The following is a 21,965-nucleotide window of genomic DNA, read 5'->3' on the forward strand; positions in this document are numbered from 1 at the left end:
CTTCCTTATTTCCTTCCTTACTTCCTTCCTCCCTCCCTCCCCCTCTCTTTCTTTCTCTCTCTCTTTCTTACTTTCTTTCTCATTCTGTCTCTCTCTGTGTCTCTCTCTCCCTCTCTCTGTCTCTCTGTCTTTTGCTTTATACTCTCTATAAAATCTCTATAATTATATTCTCCTTCATAGTATTATACATTATATATTTCCTTAGAGAGAATGCTTACTTGAAATGAAGAATGAGTTACATTTTTGGACATGTCCAACATGGGGATTTTGATTGCTTAACCATGCATATTTTTACAAGGATTTTCTTTTTCTTTAAGAAGTAGAAGAGAGAAAAACAAATGCTTGTTAATTTAGAAAAAAAACCTAAAAATAACATTAAAACTCTACTTTAGGAAGGTATTTGAGGGCAACAATGATTCCCCTCTCCCAGCCAGTAACTCACAGGATCCTTTAAAGCCAGCGGGTGATAGGTTGTTGGGTTGGCCAACTGCCAGTGAGTAAACAGACACAATTTTTGATTGAGAGAGGGAAAAGTATGGTATATAAGTAGTTGAATGTATGTGGACCTTCGGGAATGCCTCTAGATCAGTAAAAATTTGGAAATTTATTTTTTAAATGATTTTTTATAGAAGCAAAGAGAGTACAATTTAATAGGAGATGTTGTTCTTCAGTTGTTTCAGCCGAGCCTGACTCTTTATTGGGGTTTTCTTGGAAAAAGATACTGGAGTAGTTTGCCATTTCCTTCTCCAGTTAATTTTACAGATGAGGAACTGAGACAAATAGGGTGAAGTGACTTGCTCAGGGTCACAAATTTAATAAGTGTCTGAGTCCAGATATGAACTCAGGAAGATGAGTCTTCCTGATTCCAAGCCCACTGCACCCCCATAGCTTTCCTTTACTAGGAGAAAGGCTGAACAAAATATAATATGTAAAAATGTAACCATTTATTGTGCTCTAAGAAATTTAAGATTTTAATAAAACCTGAGAAGAATTGTATGAACCGTAGCAGAATCAGGAGAGTAATTTACACAACAATTTTGTAAAGAATACAACAACTTCGAAAGACATAAGAACTCTAATCAATGTAATCACCATCCATGATTTCAACATACTAGTGATAAAGCCTGTGACTCATCTCTTGACAGAAGAGTGATAGTTTCAAGGTGCTGAATGAGATACATATTTTTGGACACAGCAAATGGGTGGATTTGTTTCACTTAACTATTCAAATTCAGGATACTTTTTATTTATATATTTTTGTTGCTGGAGAATATTTGGAGGCAAAGGAGTTTAAAGTAACTTGATTCATTTTAAATGAAAACAAAACCCAACTTCTATACATTTAGACTACTATTCTCAATAATCTCAACCCTGAAATTAGACCTGATGATAAACTTTGCAGCTGTCATTCTAAGATCAGTCTAATGTGTGACCATAACCACTGACATGTAATTTAATATATCTGAGACACAGTTTTTAATACATCAGTAAAACTGATGTCTGAAATTTTGTCCTTAGAGATCTACTCATCTTAATCATTAGACACAGTCATTGCTAGGTAGGCCCTATTCAAAGGCAAATGCCACTGGGAAAGGTAACACATTAGCCTTTAGTTTGAATTAGATCACCAAATTATCCAGACAAGCCCCTGAAAGAATAATATGAAGGAAAACTAACTTTTGCTAGCAAGATAAGTGCATTTGGAAGGTCAAAGAAGGCCAGAATCTTATAAAGAATGTCAGTAGGATCCTGAGGACTTCGTTGGGATGGAATTGAAATTTAGAAAGGGAGGAGAAGGTAGCAAAGGAATGATGTCAAAGAAACAGTTTTTTCCATTCATTAATTAGAGTTTGGTCTTGACTTCGTCATGCCATCTCATGGCACTTCTATGCGTTAAAAACCACCTGTTTATGGCAAGGGAAAAAAACACCAGCAAGAACGCAATACAATGTAGTTCGTTGGTACTTACCTGGTCTGGACTTATAATTCTGGTCTTTGAATATCCTGTCAAGTTTGTGAAGAAAATCACTTGGCCTCCCAGGAAATGGAAGAATCCTTTTCAAGCTCTGGCATTCTTCATCCCGCTAATCAGCAATTGTCACTTAAATCAATTGCTTTGCTAATGAAAATGGCCAGCCCTGAAATGAACTCTGACAAGACACAGAATCCAGTTATCCAGCTAACTGATGAATTGTCAGCTGAAATTACGGTGCAGACATTTTTAACGGTGGACGGCGTATGTGATTTGAATTTAAATATTTCACATTTTTATATGGCAGTCAAGATTTCTGGGAAGACAAGGCTGACATTTCAGAGTAGGATTAATCTGAGTGACTTGGGTATGGGATGAGCCCAAAAGACCTTGAGTTTCAGAATCACTCATTTTCATACTAATCTTTTGGAGGCCAAGGTTTGGGTTCCAGCTCCATATTCAAACTATTGGACTTGAACGAAGTTAGTCATGGGCACATCAAAATCTCACTGTGATTAACATTCACTCAGTCTCCAAATGGGTGTCACTACGTAAACGCTCCCACTTCCCAAAATCACAGGGATTTTGCACAATAGAAATAAAGCAGTGTAACAACGATAAATTTGAAATTTTAGAAAAGTTCTTTGTAAATGCAAATGGTGATGACTAGTGTATACACACACACATATCAGTATAAATACAAATTGATGTGTCAAGAATGTAATTGTAGATTTGAATATAGGTTGCTTATTAGTTTAGAAATATTAATGAGTTGTCTAAAAAATTTTAACATTCTCTCTCTATCTCTCTGTCTCTATCTCTCTCTCCCTCTCCCTCTCTTTCCCTCCCTCCCTCCCATCACTGCCCTCCTCTCCTTTCCTCCCCTCCTTCCTCCTCTCCCCTCCTTCCCCTTCCTTCTCTTCCTTCCCTCCTCTCCTCTCTTCTCCTCTTCTCCCCTACCCTCCTCTCCTCTCCTTCCCCTTCCTTCTCTTCCTTCCCTCCTCTCCTCTCTTCTCCTCTTCTCCCCTACCCTCCTCTCCTCTCCTCGTGGAACCAGTCACACTATTCATCTATATGGCAACTTTGACCTGCTTCCTTTCTGACCTGGACTGGTTCATGCTTTCTTAGGGGAACCTGATGGTTCTTTGTCTTGGGGAGTCATTATATCGGCACAAAACTTGATATCGACATCCTATTGGCATAGCACACAGTAATTCAAGCTCAGCGCTTGAGCTCAAGAGATCTGCCAGCCTCAGCCTCCCCAGTGGCTAGAACTAGTGGCAAAAGCCACCATGCCTGGCTAGCTCTCTTTTTGAAAGATAGAGGGGAAGGGAGAAGAGAGAAAAAGGGAGAGAGAGGAGAAAGATGAGATAGATGAATAGGCAGAAAGAGGTAGATAGACATATAGATAGGTATAGACAGATAGAATGATGAATAGATAGAAAGGTAGAGAGATAGAGATGGGCAGATAGATAATAGATTGATAAATAGGTAGACAAAGGTAGATATAGAGATAGATGAATAGATAGAGATTGAGAGATGAATTGATAGAGAGGTAGAAATATAGATCGATAGATAGATGAGACATTGATAGAGACAGGGAGAAATATAAATACAGAGATAGACAAACATAGATAGATAGATGAAGAAATAAGTAAACAAACAAATAGATAAATAAGTAACTAAATAATTTCAGCCCTCTAGTTTTTTCATGACTCTGAAGCCAGAAAGACCAGGGTTCAGTCTTCATCTTTAACACACATTGGTTGTATGATCCTGGACAAGACACTTAATTTCTTGGTGTTTCAGGGAACTAAGAAAATTAATTGAAGATGGGGCATGGCTCTGCACATGCCTCTTAGTGAAATACTCTAAATTACAAAATATTTAACTCTCCAGAACTAGCTTTGCCCATAGACATAGATGGCCAATATCTAGCGACAAATGGCTGGTTTAATTTAAGGGGCATCAAAAGTCTTCCCCAGCCTTCAAATGAAATAATCTTTGTAAAGCGCTTTGTAATCCTTAAAGTATTAGCTATGGCTGATCCTATGCCTGGAAACCTTTCCCTCCTCCTCTTAGACTACTGGCCTCAGTAGCTTCCTTTAAGGCTCAACCAAAATCCTGCCTTCTAAAGGAAGCCTTCCTCAATGCCTCTTTATTCCAGTACCTTCTCTCTGTTAATTATCTCCTATTTATTCTATATAGGGCTTGCTTTGTTTATATTTGTTTGCATGTTGCCTTCCCTATTAGATTATAATCTCCTCGAGGGTAAGGACTAGCTGTTGTTGTTGTTGGTGGTTTTTTTTTGGGGGGGGGTTCTCTTCTTGTATCCTTAGCACTTAGTATGATGCCTGATACATAGTAGGTACCAAATAATTGCTAATATTATTATCATCATTATCATCACTACCATCTCTATAATGGTATTTTATTTATAGAAATACTCTTCAGCACACTAATGATCCCTAGACTTCCATATTCCTTTCACAATTCCTGCCTGTATGTGACCATCCTGTGATCACTGTCCATATCTCCTTGTAGATCCACTATAGGCTGTCCACCCAAAGTGCTTGGGTGCCTTACTCATATTCTCTGTAAATCACATGGATGGACACCAAATGGATACCAAATGTTTATTCTTCCTAAGTGACAAACCCATCTGATTGTTCTACTCCACCCCTCCCCTCCCAATTGGAATCAAACTGCATAATGTTAGGATTCTCATTTCATTATCTTCTATCTGTGTGGCCTTGGTTAAAACACTTAACCTCTAAGGTCCTCACTTTCCTCCTTTTTATAACGAGGGTGTTGGCCTAGATGGTCTCTAAGGTCTTTCACAGAGCTATCATATGCTGTCATTATTTTTTTTTCCTTCCTTGAAAGCACTTTTTGTTAGTGAGAAAGCTTGAAGTCACGTATTGCCAGAGAAGGGAATGTGGGGGTACAGGGATGGGACGAGACAATTCTGAAGTTGGGCTGATAAAATTTTCACTCAGTCTCCAATTCTGCCTCAGGTTAATGAAAGTCTATTCCTTTCTAGGCCCTTATAGATGGAGAATATGTTGGTCACAGGAAATACTGTTATATACCTAACAATACCAACCCAAATACACAAAAGGGTGTATAAAAAAATTTGAGAAGGAGCTGGAGAGCTGTGCTACTTTCTTCCAGGAGTCAGTGTGGGATTTACATAGAAACTTAAAAAGAGATAATATAAATATAAAAGGCTAGAAATCCACCCCACCTCCATCTCCTCCCTACCTGAGTTTAATTCTATCATGTTCTAGCAGGAGATTGTAGAGTGCCTACCCTCTGTCTTTCTCTATCTCCCTGTCTCTGTCTTCATCTCTGTCTCTGTCTCTTTCAGGGTGGTGGTGGGGAATGTCATAAAGGAAAAGAGGGGTGCATCCTCTCATGTTTCAAAGAAATGAACTTCAGGTTTGCACCTGGTCACAGCCTAGGGGCAGGCAGAAAGATGCAAGTCAAAACACAGAGACACGAACTTTTCAAACTTTGAACAGAAAACTCAAAGCATTTGGAACCAGGGAGTTGTTTCTAATGTTCTGAGTGCTTTTCAGGGGCTAAGTAAACATCTTCTTGGAGATTTAGATTCTTTTCTCCCCCTTCTGATGTTTGGAAAGCTCCTGGATATCCGTATTTAAGTCTGTACAAAGTTCTGGATTCATTTAAAAAAATAATAACTACATTCTCTTCAAACCCACCTCCCCAACCACTGAGTGACACGTGATCAACTTCTAGGTTAAGTATGTTCTATAACAATCTTGGTGTTCACGGTAAAAGATTTTTTTTTGGAACAACGATGACGTTAGATCTATTGTGCTTTTTACATTTGGGAGGCAAGGGCTGGGGGAAGGAGGGAGATACACTTTTAAGGCTGTGTTGGTTTGTACAAAACATTTCTGGTCGTAAATGTCAGAATAATTTGAGTAATGAAAATAATAAGTGACAGGCTTTTCATATAAAATTGTGGCTTCTTTCCAGGATCCTTTAGGTAACCATTCAAAATATATAAAAAGCCCCTATAGCATTTAAGATATAGTACTTGAGTTTCTGTTAAAAAAAATAAACAAAAAATGGCAGAGTGAAGCAAGAGAAGATTGAGTATTTTTTTTTAACTAAAGATTACTCACATTGATGCAGAACACATTTAAGATAATTACAAGATAAATGTTGGGCTATTTGCTGGGCTTCCAGTTATTGTGTAGGGTGGGGGGGAGGAGGTAGTCCTCTTTTCAAGCTGATAAATGTTACTTATAAAACAGGATAGAAGGAAAAGATGAGGAGGAAATAAAGCCAATCCTTCAGTTAAAAATCTTTTTTTTTTTAAAGGAAATGAATCTACTAAGTAAGATGAATCACAAGTCAAGTTGCTCAGCTTTTCAGCACAAGCAGTTCGGGATGCTAAACAGATGAAAAAGAAATAAAGCAAAAAAAAAAGCCCGATAAAGTTTCTGGCTACAATACAGGAGACATATCATTACCATATGATCTAATGTGGGTGTCAGCCTGGATTGTGTTCATTGAGGGAAACCTTTTTTTTTTTCTTCCTCCTAACTGGGCTATGGAGTAGAAAGAAGCAAGAAGGTTTTCCACCAAGTGACAAGTCACAGAGCAGTAACCTGCCCCCCTCCTCCTCCTCTTCCTCCTCCTCTCCACACCTGCAAACTTTTTTTCCCTCCTTGCCTGGGTTGAATATTTAGTGTAATTACATCTCAGCTTTTGAGGGCTCCTGTGGCAAAGCCCTGGATGAAAAGGTATGGTTTTCAGTAATTGTCCCGCACGCTGCTGCAGACTAATAAACCTTCTGTCGGTCGGGAGCAAAAGAGATGAGCTGGGGGAGGGATGGGGGTAGAAGAACTAGGAAACTTGGAGCCAGGTCTAAAGCTACATTTTCTTACTTGCTTGAGAACAGAAGTTGGGGAAGACATTTTTAAGAGCTTGAATACTTTGTCTTGCTTGGTGTTTGTATGTTTTTTTTTTTAAGTTTTGCTTCTCGAATGGATGTTTCTAAACACAGATGACTTTTTTCCCTTACAATGAATATCTGCCTTTCTGCATGAATATTGGTAATGAAATGTTTTGACTCTTTCACTCATGTTTGCAGGGAAATGTTTCTAAGTTATGCCAAGCCTAGTAGGATTATGAATTCAGGGTTCTTTTGGTTGGCGTTTCTGTTTATTTGTTTATTTCTCCTTCGCCTGACTCTTAGCCTACCTACTTTTAGCGTTTCTTAAGCCTCGGAATAAAGTTACTATGCAGGGGAGGGGAAGGAAGGAGAGGGGGTGTAGTTGTAAAGATTTAATGTGTAGATCTGAAACCCTGGCAAACAAAGGGCAGATTATCAGTAAAGGAGGCTGATTCTTTGGGGAAAGATGGAAAGGTTTACAAACACCGCGCCTCTGGACTTTTAATATCAACAGTTTGCATGACTGGAAATGGGATTCCGTGGACAAAATATGCAGTGACGTTTGATATTTTAGATGGGGACGTGGCTATTTTATAAGACAAATTTACTATGAAGTCAAAGTGTGCGGTTTGTTTTTTCCCCATCAATTTTAGAGATGGTTACATGATGACCCCCAGTAAAGTGGGATCCCAGGGCTGCGGATGCCTGTGGCTTTTTTCTTCCCTCTACTATTTTGAGCTAAACCATAGGGATGAGACTTCTATAGCTAACCTACTTATGGATAAGTGTTTTGATTTCCTTGATTTTAATTGCTTTGCTTTATTTCTGATCCTGCGAATTGATCTGGGGCTGGAAGTTTTTATTCCCCTTCCCCAAACCTCTCCCCCAATCCCTCCCACCCCTTTTCTCCTTGAGTTTATTGTTTCACTTATCTCCTTCTGAGTATAAAGTTCTCTGACCAAGCCCACTTTGATATTGATACCATAGGCATAAATGTCATCACAGAGACCTTCTTATTGCTGAAGCAGATACAACAGTATTTCTGTAGTAACTTGGGAAAACAGGAGTTATTCTGATTACATAAAACTAATTTAATTTGGTCTCTGAAATCAGTGGAAAAGAAGAATTTTTCTAGTATATTCAATTTCCATGTCCAATGCCTATTTAATTGGCAGGTCAAAGAAGAGGTACAAGACTGTAGATAAATCATCTCAAATTCATCTTACTTAGTCTAGGTTCAAGATGTTTAAATAGACACAGCTCTCCTTTTTATATGTCAAGAACAACTGAGGTTGCTTAGCATGACTTTATTCATTTCATGGTAAGTCTGCTGAATGAAATATGAACACATAGGCCATGATTTCTTCTTAGTGTATTTTTTCCCCTTAATTTTACCACTTTAAGGCCCACATAGCATACAGGATTCCTAGCAGGGTGGGTAATGATTGGGAATACACAAGTGCAAAGGGAGAGAGTGTCATTGTTCCAAGACATTGTTCCTATGGGTATCCAAATGCCACTAGTAAGGGAAAGGAATTTTAGCAAGAAATTTGATGACATTTCTGGTAATTCTAAGATCTCTATCCCAACCCCCACACTGTACCCTGAAATCAGGACAGTTTAAATTAAACAAGCCTTTATGAAGTTATGTGAAAGGCACAGGTGTAAACTCTTCGGAGGGGACCATTTGAGGTATTGGAGTAAGTAAATAATTAATCCATGGAAGGGTCTTCAAAAACAAAAACAAAGATGCTTAGCAAGCTGATATGTTTAATGAGGCAAATCAGATGCTTTTTAGTGTTGAATTATGTAAAAATGGGCACAAGAATATATTAGAACACGCATGAAAAAAATCTCCTTTCCTGGTTCCAGAGACCTAAGATCATAATATCAGAGCTGGAAGGCACCTCCAAGGTTACACATTCCAACATCCCTATTTACCATATGAGCAAATTTAAAGAGGACTGGAGAAATTCAATGACTTGCCCAAGGCAACAGAGGTAGTGAGTGGGAGCCAACTTTGAACTGAGGTCCTCTGACTTCAAATTTCTTGTTCCTTCCACTGCTCTACATTGCTTTTGGGGAAGGTAACCACCTATAGACATTTGTATCTGAAATAAATAAATATAAGATATAGTTACAACAGAACGCATACCATTTATCATAGAATTTGTAGCATTATATAAAATTTAAAGTGAATAAATGAATATGGTTATATGATATTTATCTGGGCTACTAATCTAGTTTATTAAAACTGCAAGTTCTTAGTTTGAATTTCCTTCCAAAGCTATGGAGAATTAAAATATGCAAACCCAGCAAACTTGTGGTAAACCTAAGCTCTGAGTTCTAACATCTAACAGACTGAAAACCATTCCCTATAATTTTGTGCTAGAGAAAGCTGCCAAACAAGAGTAGATTTTTAAAGGCAATATTTTAACTAAAGAGGATGTATATTAAGATGGAATTGATTATTAATAGATTAAATAAACATCTAATTTTAGTTTGAAAAAGGACAGTGTTGGTTATTTATTATTTGTATATTAAATTAGAAATGTAATAATCAGTATAAACAAAGAATCAAAGTATAAGAAATTAAGATAAACTTGTGCCTTTTCCATTGGCTTTAAGGTAAAGATTTCCAGATGGCCAAATAATATTAGGAAATCAGCAGGTTTAGCATAGGAAGAAAGTCACTGGGCAATCCATTCAAAGTAATTCTTTAGCTCAAAGTAAGGATTTGCAGTCCTTAGGCAAATCTTTGGAATGTAAAGTAAGAACCAGATGAGACAAACAGCTGTTTTTCTAATATCTGTCACTGGTTCTTAGAGCATTGGGGGGGGGGGGGAATCAATTGTTATATCCAAAAGCTTAACTTTTAAAATAAAACTTTTAAACTTTAAAATTTAATTTATTTTTTTTTAAATTGGCTGGTTAAGTCAGTAAATAATTTCATCAAGCCAGTGAACTAAACATCAATTACATTTGGGTAAAAAACAAACCCTCTGTATTGTAGCTCTGCTATTTCACAATAGCTAAGATAGTATACTGAGTACAGAGATGACATGGTCCACATTCTAGATTAGCAAAGAATGTGCCTGATTATATAACTGGGTCTGTATTCAGTCAGTTTTGAGTAAATGAATCATCTATGTAGTTGAAAAATGGAGAAATCGATGAATCAATTAACTAATCATTCAATAGATCAATTTACTTAAAAAAGATAAAAAGGAGAAAAAAGCTCAGGAAAATCTCTCTCTATATATATATGCATACATATATATATATGTATGCATATATATGTATATATATATGTATGCATATATATATATGTACATATGTATATTTATTGTTGATATATGCTTCCCTCAGAAATTAGATATAGAGAAAAGAAGCAGGTGAAAAGGCTGTAATAAGGATCTTACACAGTTAGTACATTGTGTGGATGAGGAAAATGAACCACCACTTACTCTGCCCAAGGTCATCAGTAGCAGATATAGGATGAAAACCCAGATTTTCTAACTTGAAATCCACCACTTTTTCACTCTGATAACTTTGCAGATTTCTTTTAAGTGGATGTAAAATAGCCTAATATAATCTGTAGATCTACTTCTCTTCTCTCTCTCTCTCTCTCTCTCTCTCTCTCTCTCTCTCTCTCTCTCTCTCTCTCTCCCTCCCTCCCTCTCTCTCCCCCATTCTCTCTCTCCCTTAAAATCCATCTAGCCCATCAACCTCATTTAGTAGGTTAGAAAACTATGCATTATTATGAAATTTTTCCAAAGTCACAAGGGTAATAAGTGGCAGAATAAAGTTTTGAACTCAGGTCATTTGACTAAATCTAGCAATCTATCTACTACATGATTTTACTGTCCCACCTACTATCTATCTATCTTTCTACCTATCTATCTCCTCTATCTATCTATCCATCTATCTATCTTCTCTATCTACATATATGTATGTAGATTATCAATCTAATCTAATCTATCAATCTAATCAATCACCAGTCACTAAGCACCTAGCTTTTAAATTGAAATCATGGTCAACGGAATCAAAATAGTCAAATGACTTGAGTGAATTGAATCTTGGGTTTAGTGAATTCGTGGTTGAATTTGCCGTTTGTAAGTCAATTAAACTCTCTGGGCCTCAGCATCATGGGGTGGAGGAAAGAATGATGAATTTGGAATCAAAGCACGGAGGTTCAAATCCTGGCTCTGATTCATACTATCTGAATGATTTCGTGTAAGTTATTTAGCCTCTCTTGGCATCAGGTTACTGCTGTGTAACAAGGATGAGAGGGCTAGATGATATTACCTTTTGGCAATTTCCGTTTTCCAAATTTCTTTCTATTTCACTTTTTTTTGGTTCTGTGACTTTGGTATGATTTATGTAGCTTGAATACAAGAATCCTTCTCCTCCTCTTTGCACACATGCAATTTAGGTTTATCTCATCTACAAATGACTCATTAAGCAAAAGGCTTTTTTCGTATCTTAATGATACTTTAATTTATTGACTTTAATTCTTAATACATCATTCATCTTCTCCCACCCAGAGAGAAATCTCTATATTAAAGAGGGAAAAGAAAATATTTCTGCAACATTAACTGAATCTGACTGTGTATGTAATGTTCCACCTCTGCAAAGATGGAAAGGAGACTCATTTTATGATCTCTTCTTTGGGACCAGTCTTGGCAATTATAATTATACGGCCCTTAGTTTCACCATGTTTCAGGGTTTTTTGGTCATTGTTTTAATTCTCATGGTAGTATTTATTGGATATATATTTTTCCTGGCTTTGCCTTCCTATCTCTGCATCAGTTTATATAAATCTTCTCATGATTCTCTAAAACTTGAGAGTTATTATTTTGCACGATATCCCTTTATCTTCATATACCACAACTTGTTCCATTGTCCAATCAGTGGTCCCCTATTTTGCCTATATTTCTTTTATATGGCATTTTATCTTTCACATGTAAATAACTTGGACACTGAAAATGGCAGAAAATGAACATTCATGCAGTGAAAACTGATAAAATCCATAATCTCTCAGGTAAATGTGGAGGTGAGACACAGGTTCTGAGGGCTATATGGAGAAGTGCTTCTCAGATGAATGTACTGAGATAATCTATTTGAGGGCATAACAGGGTAAAGCGATTGTGTCCATAGGGCATTATGGCCAATTAGCTCATTTATATGTAACTGTATTAGAATTTTAAAGTGTTTAATTGACAAAATTGTGAATCAAGTAACTGTTTGGGAACCATGGGAAATTATATAAGGATCGTTGAGTTCATACCTGACAGAAAGATGTATTTCTTGATCTTTCCTTCATATAGTAAAGCTGAGTTACAGACTACCAGCAGTCTCTGATTTGAGGCATTAGAAGTTATTAAGAACCTAGCAGAAGGATGTCTGGCCAAGATGGCAATTTGAATAGAAGCAGGCAGATTAGATCCAACACATCAGCAATAAAAATTAAAAATCTCACTAGGGCAAATAATGATCAAGGAATTTGATGGTCAATCAATAGTAAGTGATTTCTTCCACCATGGGATTGCAAAGAAAAAGAAGGAAAAAAGTTATCCAGTAGCTTAGTCCCAACAGGTCCTGGTAAACAACCCTGATGATATCTCCTAGTGTGATGAGAGATGGGTCAGAGAGGATTTGAGCAGTCGGAATAGAAGGGATATGGAGAAAATTCCAGAGTAGTTGAAAACCCACAGCTGAGTCATGAGAATAACTAGGGCACCAGCAACCAGTGTGGTGTGCCTTTGTTGGTGGCAGAGCTCAGATCAAGAGATTCCAGCCCTTTTGGATCTGAGGTCCATGGCACTGCATTTTGAGATGCCATAGAGAGCCCTGAAGGTCTAGCAGTCTGACTCCTTAAAATTCAGAGTTTGAGGACAAACATCAGGAGGTAGAAATCAGTGCAGGAACCTAGATGACTTAGCATGAAATGAATCAGAGCCAACCATCCCACTTAAAAGTGCTGTGCAGGTGGAATCTGGCTTTTGCACAAAATTAGACCAAGTGACTACATATATATTAGATACAGAAATGCCCCAAATTTTGGTGTAGGAGGAGAGAGTAACACCATAACAATTGCCAGGAGAAGCTCAAAGGTGAAAAATGGGTTTTCTATGAGGACTACAGAAATACTACAGAAATAGAAGAAATGAAGCAAAATATTTTTTTAAAATAAATATTCCAGAGGAAATAAATAGAATAATATCCTAAATAGAATAATAGAATAAATATCCTAGAAAACAAAGTAATTATCCTTATCCAAGTAACAGATTCTTTGAAAGCTAGAATATACCAAACAAATCAATGACTTTATGAGACAGAAAAAGAAAAAAAAAAGAAATGAAAGATTCACAAAATAGAATAAAATATAAGATATTTAAGATTGAAATTAGCTGCCCTAAAACATATCAAGGAGGGAAAATTTGAAAATCATTGGTATTACAAAATATTAAAGATCAATTCTGACTCAAAAGAAGATGTATAAGGAGACACTCCGAACCCACTCTTTCTAGGAGGTTTGAGGTCTAGAGATGTTAAACATTGCACACATTGTCATAATTTTTCAATTATTGAAAAGGTATTCTGATCATTTTATTCTCTTTTTGTCTTAGCAATTATTATTATTTTTTATATACAATGCCCCTTCTGGGACTGGGGAGAGAAGGGATACTGGGGAAAATTATGATGATATAAAAGACAGAAAACATCAATAAATTTCACTTCCTTCTCTGTTAGTCTGGGCAGTTTATGTTTTTGTAGATATTCATCCATATCTCTAAGGTTGTCAAATTTATGGGCATACAGTTGGGCAAAATAATTCCTAATTATTGTTTTGATTTCCTCTTCATTAGAGGTGACCTCACCCTTTTCATTTTTGATACTGGTAATTTGATTTTCTTCTTTCTTTTTTTTAATCAAATTGGCCAAAGGTTTGTCAATTTTATTGGTTTTTTCATAAAACCAGCTCTTTGTTTTATTTATTAATTCAATAGTTTTCTTGGTTTCAATTTATTAATCTCTCCTTTGATTTTCAGTATTTCTAATTTGGTATTTAATTGGGGGTTTTCAATTTGCTCTTTTTCTAGCTTTTTCAGCTGTCTGCCCAGATCATTGATCTCCTCTTTCACTATTTTATTCATGTAGGCATTTAGAGATATAAAACTTCCCCTAAGAACTGCTTTTGCTGCATCCCATAAGTTTTGGTATGTTGTTTCATTATTGTCATTCTCTTGAATTAAATTATTAATTGTTTCTCTGATTTGATCTTTGGCCCACTCACTCTTTAGAATTAAATTATTTAGTTTCCAATTAGTTTTTAGCTTATTTTTCCATGGTACTTTATTAAAAATGATTCTTATTGCATCATGATCTGAAAAGGATGCATTGACTACTTCTGCTTTTCTGCACTGGATTGTGAGGTTTTTATGCCCTAGTACATGGTCAATTTTTGAGTATGTGCCATGTACTTTTGAGAAGAAAGTATATTCCTTTTTATCCCCGTTCAGTTTTCTCCAGAGGTCTATCATATGTGCCTTTTCTAAAATTCTGTTTACCTCCTTAACTTTTTTCTTATTTATTTTGAGGTTAGATTTATCAAGTTCAGAAAAGGGGAGTTTGAGGTCTCCCAATATTATAGTTTTGCTGTCTATTTCTTCCTGTAACTCCCTTAACCTCTCCTCTAAGAATTTGTATGCCTTACCACTTGGTGCATATATGTTAAGCAATGATATTGCTTCATTGTTTATGGTGCCTTTTAGCAGGATATAATGTCCTTCCTTATCTCTTTTAATTAGATCTATCTTTACTTTTGCTTTGTCTGAGATTAGGATTGCTACACCTGCTTTTTTTACTTTAGCTGAGGCCCAATATATTTTACTCCAGCCTTTTACCTTAACCCTATGTGTATCCCCCTGTTTCAGATGCGTTTCTTGTAAACAGCATATTGTAGGATTATGGTTTTTAATCCATTCTGCTATCTGCTTCTGTTTTGTGAGAATGTTCATCCCCTGCACGTTCAGGGTTATGATTTCTATCTGTGTCTTTTTCTCCATCCTAATTCCAGCAACATCCTAATTCCAACTTTCAGCAACCTAAAGGGGCAAGGACAATTCCAGGGGACTCACGATGGAGAATGCTATCTTCATTCAGAGAAAGAACTGCGAAGTTTGAATACAGACTGAGGCACACTACATGCTCGCCTTTTCTGCTTCTCTTTTGTTTTTGTTTTTGGGGTTTTTTTTTGTTTGTTTTTTTTTTTTTTTTTTTTTTGGTTCTGTTTCTTCTTTCTCATGATTCATTCCATTGGTCAAAATTCTTCTCCACGACTTGACTAGAGCATAAATTAATTCAATGCGAAGTTATACATGACAGTTATATGAGACTTCATGCCGTCTTGGGGAGGGAGGGGGGAGGGAGGGGAGAAAAACTGGAACTCAAAACTATGTAGAACCGTGTGTGGTAAACTAAAAATAAATAAAACACCTTTAAAAAAAAAAAAGAAAACATCAATAAAAAAGTTATTTAAAAAAGAATTATTAGGCTTCCTAAAAACCATGAAAACCACCTTGCAAACATCCAAATCTATGAAAAAAAGAGAGTAAAAGTACGAAGAATCTATGTACAACCTCATGAAAAAATCCCAAAAGGAAAAGTCCCAGGAATGTCAAAGAACTACAATTAGAATTGCACAAGAGCTGGCAGGTTTTACAAAATTGAAAGGAGAGTTTGGAATTAAACATTCCAAAAAGCAATGGATTTTGGATTACAAGCAAAAATAAAGTAGCCTGAAATGCTAAATATAATCCTACAGGGGAAAAATGAAACAAACCAAAAAAGTCATAAATCTTAATGGAGTAGAAAACTTTTAAGCATTTCTGATGAAAAGGCCAGAGTTGAGTAGGAAGTTTGAATGCAAACACAAGAGTCAAGAGAAGACTGGAAAAGTATTTTTTTTTAATTTTAGACACAAAACGCAACTATTGACAGTAATATGGAATGTGTTTTCTAGGTTATTGAAATGATCAGACTAAATGTATCAAAATATCCAATAATCCTGGCAGTTAAAGACTGTGAAGGTATGATCACTATCCCATTTGAAGATAAATTATGTTTCAAGAAAAAAATAGATGTGACAAGTTACAGTGTTTTATTTAATTTTCTAATAGGAATGCATTATTAAATGTCAACCAACCAGTCTTAACCTTTAACCTTTGCTTGTATAGAAATTTCAGCAAGTGTAATTTAATTTTCCTAATGTTAATATAACTTTTGGTACCTCTTATCAGAGGGAAGTAATTTGGAACAAAACATTCCTCAGACCTATGTGAGGCCTGCATATCAGTATTTTGATTTCTTCTAATGTAATATTTCTCTTTAAAGAAGAAAGTTCAAACTGCAGCAGGAACATTGCAATCATTGTTCAAAATCCAAAGCATTGTTACCAACAACATCAGAAGGACAAATACATTAATACTACCTCCATCTGGTAAAGATCCTTTTTTATATATGGTTAGAAGGAGATTGAAGGAAAAAATGGTTTTTAAAACCACTGTGTACTTTTTATATGAACTCCTTTTGAATAGGGTAATTAAGATGATTTTAAAAAATAAAGAACATGAAGGAGAGAAGGAAAGAGGAGAAGAAAAAGAAGTAGGAAAAGAGAGAAGAGAAAGAGGAAATGGAGAAGGGGAGGGAAAAGGAGAAGAAGAGGAAGAATGAGGAGAAGAAGAAAAGGAAGAAGCAGAAGCAGAAGCAAGAGGAGGAAGAGAAGGAGGAGGAGAAGGAAGAGGGGGAGGAGGAGGAGGAGGAGGAGGAGTAGGAGGAGGAGTTGCTCTAGGAACAGGAGAGTAAGCTGAGTCCAGGAGTACAAAAGACATCAAAAATTTCCCAATGAAACAGATAACTGATTGAAAGAGAATTAGTGCTTTGCTTGACTGGAGAAAGGCTTGAGCTGCTGCTGCAAGTTTATTGGAAGAGAATTGATCTTGCTGTGGGAAGATCTGTTGGGTCTTATTGCTATCTAATATTATGTACAGTTGAGAGAAAGGAAATTTCCCACAGATGCCTTTTTGATTTCTACTGTCCTCCCTTGTTTAAGAGGGACAAAGTTTGCATTCATTTTGTTGTGAGCTGGGCTTTGCTGTGAGAAGAGAATTGGAGATGATTGAACAAAGCAGAATCTTCTGCTATTTTCAGATTTCAGGAGTATGTCACTGAAAGAGCATAACATTTTTTCTTAGTGTCCTGTTAAGAGTGGCTTGTCACTGATTCATCTTGTGAGCAGAAGAGGAGTGGTTTTGCCTTGCAAAATATTGGTAAGGACCATAAAGGGATCAGCTGTTATAGAAGTGGTTTTAAGTAGGCAAGATTGTTCCTGAAGGAACCTAAGAGCTTGTGGCCTGTAGTCCAGAGTTTTAGTTGCCCCAGGTCCATTGGCTTCCCTAATTATGTGCTTTCTTGCAAAGTTCCTATAGAGTACTATGTGCATTGATGAGGGAGTGTGACCTAGTTTTATGGGAGGACTTTAATAATATTCCTGTTTTGGCATTCAATTGAATATATTATGTGCTTATTCTTTCTTTGATCTTCTATTGAATAAATATGACATTTCTTTTGTCTTATTGTTTAGCATGTCTTTTATGTTCGAGATAATAGTGTCATGGGGACTGATGTTGTGTAAATAGTAAACATACTAGTAGAGGCTTAGTAGCTACAGTGGCAAGCAGTAGTATAAAAGGGATTTAGCAAATATTAATTTATTGATCCATGACCAACATTTTTAATGTTCTATTAGTCAATGCATTTTGCAGCTACAATGAGATATTACTGATGAAACCATTCTGTAATGATGTTGTTCTATCTGGTTTTAACCTTTTCATTTGGTCCCTAGGTTCTGTGCTCTTGAAAAATCAAGGAAATAAACCATGAAATCTACTATCATCTTCCTCCTTCTTGTACCAGTTTGCTGGGCCAAGCCATTTCAAACAGGCTTATTTGACTTTATGCTCGAGGATGAGGGCTCTGGGGTAGATCCCGATGAACACCTTTTTGATCCATTGGTGCCAGTCTGTCCTTTCCGTTGCCAGTGTCATCTTCGAGTTGTTCAGTGTTCTGATTTGGGTAAGTTCATCTGAAATTCCTCTCTTTTAAGTACCTTGTCAGCTTTCAGCATCGCATTATAGAAATTCAGCATTGGTCAAATGGATTATGATCTAGGAAGACGCAGCTATGGGGTAGTGAGAAGTTGAGTGAGCTCTGGAGTCATAATTTGTTCAGCTGTTTCAGTCACGTTCGACTCTTCATGACCTCATTTGGGGTTTTCTTGGCAAAGACCCTGAAGTGGTTTGCCATTTCCTCCTCCGTCTCATTTTACCAATGAAGAAACTGAGGCACACAGGGTTAAATGACTTGCTCAGAGTCCCACAGTTAGTAAGTGTCTAAGGCCATATTTGAACTCATGAAAAAGAATCCTCCTGACTCCAAACCCGGTGCTCTATACACTGTACCACATCATAAGACGTTGGTTCAAATCCTGATTCTGATGCTCACTTGACTTTAGTTTCCTCGTTTGTAAAATGAAGAGCTTGGGCTAGATGGCCTCTAAAATTCATCTCACTTTTCAGTATATTGCAAAAACAATAGCTAGTTGTTAGATGGCATTTTAAGGTTTGCAAAGCACCTTACAAATGTGATCTGATTCTATTCTCACGGATCCTATGACCTCGGTTTGAATTCTGGCTTTGTAGTTTGATACTTCTATTCTTCTAGAGCAGGTTACTTCTTTCTTGCCTCCATTTCCTCATTTGTAAAAATCAAGACCCTCCAAGATTCATGTCACCTTTAAGGACAAGGTCTTTGGAAATCAGTCATTTGCATGGAGAACATATAAGTCATTAGCTATAAATTAAAATAAAAATACTGATAACAAAAGCTTTTGGTTCAATGGAACTAACATTCCAGGACTTGCTTATCCCAAGATACCAGAAATGAAGAAAAGTTATTCATATAATGTTAAAATACATCACAAAATCATATAAAAAATGTTGAGGTGTCAAAATATGGGCTTACATTTGAGGTGCATAACTAACATTTCCATAGTGCCTTAAGATTTATAAAGCATTTTGCAAATATTATTTCATTTTATCTTCACAATGACCCTATGAGGCAGTTGCTATACTCATTTTGTATATGGGGGGAAAAACAACTAAGGCTGAGAGAAGTTAAGTCAAGTCAATGGGCATTTTTTCATGATAAATTTATTTCTTAGGAAGTCTGGAGGCCCCTTATTAATTGGGTCCTAGATCTTTCTCTTGATCAGGGACCCCTCCCCTTCAGTGCTAGCTACTTTTATACAGTTGGGAGAGCACTAAAAATAGAATAAATGACATAATTTCATGATTGGTTAACACCAGAAGTGGGGGAAACTCTATAGTTGTTTGAGGGGCATGTCCATTAATCATAGCTACTTTGTCATTAGGCTTTTCAGCTATTAACTGGAGGATTTCTTGGTAAAGATGTTCTACCTGCAGACTCAAAAGAAGTTTTCATTGGAAATCAAATACCTGGTGTTTTGGTCAGCAGTGTCCTAGAAAATGAAATAGTGGATGAAAGGAAAGGTCACAATGGAATAGTGGCAGTGATTCCCAGGGGTGAGGAGTGTTGATGCTGCAATCACCAGCTCCAGGGTTAATGGAATGTAATTCTCTATAACGAACAGTCATATGATTTTATCCTATAATCTACAATGATATCATTAATACATAACATCAATATAGTAATACATAAGAGGTTATTTGGTTCTACAGGAAAAACAAAAAGAAAAAAAAGTTAAGTGACTTTTACAAGGTCACATAGATCTTTAATGGAAGAACCAAGGGCCAAATCCAGGTCATAGGATGACATATTTAAAGTTGGGATGCATCTTAGAGACCTGCTAGTCCAAGCCTTTCATTTTAAAAATAAAGGAACTGAGTCCCAGAGAGAATGAGTGGCAAAGCCAGGATTTGAACTAATGTCCTCTTACTTTAACATTCACTGCCTACAGCTGCTTCTTACATAGAATCTTCTTGACCAGTTCTGAATGTTAATGACTTTAGACTGACATCGGGTAAGAAATGTTCAATTTTACAACAGTATTCTCAAATTTTCCTCTATTTTCTTCTAAGGCTCAAAGTGGAAGGTATAAAGACGTGAATTACTTCTATGAGCCCATATACTGGCGCCAGAGAGATCTGGCCAGTCATTTGTGAACTTCGGAGGAAAAAAAAAACACACAAAAACTTGCCCCGAACTGTCTGACTGTTTACATGACAAATATTTTCAAAGCTCAGTGACTGATAAAAGCATTCTGGTATGGCTTTCCAATTCCACATCATTAAAAAACACCACGTCATTCACAGGAACACATAATAAAAATGTTATAGGATGGCGTACAGTTCAAGGATTTGGGAAAGCCAAGGCAGTGTTTATAAAGATGAATTATTTTCCCACATTTCATTTGCTCCCTAGAAGTCTGATTAAAAGAAAAAAAAGTTGTCAAATTTCTTTTGATTTGGGAGCAAGGACGGGGAGATAGTGTACTGTTGGAGAACCTCCTCAGGTTCCTCAGGTCCTCAGACTAGACAATCACCTGCAAAACATAGTTGTAGATATTTGCCTCATAATCACTAGCATAGTGCTTGGCACAGGAGGAATTTGATAAATGCTTGTTAACTGATGTGTTAGAGGAGGACCTTGAACCCAAGTCCATCTGCCTCCATCTGCTTTACCACTCTGTTTCTTACTTGTACTTTATAGACTTTTATGTAGAAGGAAAGAAAAGGCTGAGATGACTGATTCTCTGTTTCTCTGTCCCTGTCTCAGTCTGCCACTCTCTATCTCTCTTGTCCTGTCTCTCTTTTTGTATGTCTCCGACCTCTCTCTCTCTCTCTCTCTCTCTCTCTCTCTCTCTCTCTCTCTCTCTCTCTCTGTGTATATATATATATATATATATATATATATATATATATATATATATATATATATATATATACATACACATATATATACATATATATAGTCTAATACATATTGGCTAAAATATTAATGTATTTCCCCAAAAGAAAGCCACTGATGTGGTGCTTTGTCTGTATATTCCTAAAGAATCACTTAGAGGTATCTCCTCTCAAACAGAGAAGATTGTTTGAAGAGGGAAGTGTGAAAACTTGAAAATTTAATATATATCACATGGGATTATATGTAGATCTGTCTAGATATCTATCTATCCATCTATCTGACTGTCTATCCATCCATCCATCCATCCGTCTATCTATTAAACCACCTTTCTTTCTTTCTTTCTTTCTTTCTTTCTTTCTTTCTTTCTTTCTTTCTTTCTTTCTTTCTTTTTCTCTCTCTCTCTTCCTTTCTTCCTTCCTTTCTTTCTTCCTTCCTTCCTTCCTTTCTTTCTTTCTTTCTATTTTTATTAACTGTCTGTCTATTTATCTATCAATCATCTATTTATCTATCCTCATCTGCCTAGCTATCTATCTGTTCACAGATATAACACAAACACACATGTGCATATACATATATACATATGTCTCTATAGACATATATGTAAATATCTGCATATCTGCATATGTATCTATCCATAAATATATTCATAACTACATATTGATGTATATTTTCCCTTTTTTGGATCCTAAATTCACTTCTTAAAGCCAAAAACAATGACTTCTAGAAATTGTACAGTGTAAAGAATACTACTTTAGACTTTGTTTCAATCTCTGTCCCTGAATTTTCCTATACACCAACTTTGAGCACATTACTTCAGCTCCCTGGGTAAATTGAGGGGGTTGCACTCAGTGGCCTCTGAGATTCTTTTCAGCTCTTGAGTTATGACCACATGACTACAAGTTGAGGCAATTGATTGGTTAAAAACTACATTATTAGTGAAAAAAATCAAAATCCACTTTCATCAACTTTAGTCTTCAATCCACATTTAACAATCATTTGAACTTTTAAAATTTAGTACTTTTTTCTATATGAAATAGAAAAACATAGTAG

At 36.3% G+C, this 21,965-nt stretch overlaps 1 protein-coding gene across 1 annotated transcript in view; it reads left to right on the plus strand.

Annotated features, from left to right (window-relative positions):
* Positions 1-6,911: 6,911 nt before the first annotated feature.
* Positions 6,912-21,965, plus strand: part of DCN (decorin) — a gene marked incomplete in the record, with an annotated part of 34,237 nt that continues 19,183 nt past the window's right edge. Inside the window, 2 exon segments of the mRNA XM_036758420.1 lie at positions 6,912-7,062; positions 17,812-18,041. Coding sequence (XP_036614315.1) covers positions 17,846-18,041 — 196 coding nt within the window.

This window comes from Trichosurus vulpecula, chromosome 5 (assembly GCF_011100635.1).
Source record: "Trichosurus vulpecula isolate mTriVul1 chromosome 5, mTriVul1.pri, whole genome shotgun sequence".
Taxonomy (NCBI): domain Eukaryota; kingdom Metazoa; phylum Chordata; class Mammalia; order Diprotodontia; family Phalangeridae; genus Trichosurus; species Trichosurus vulpecula.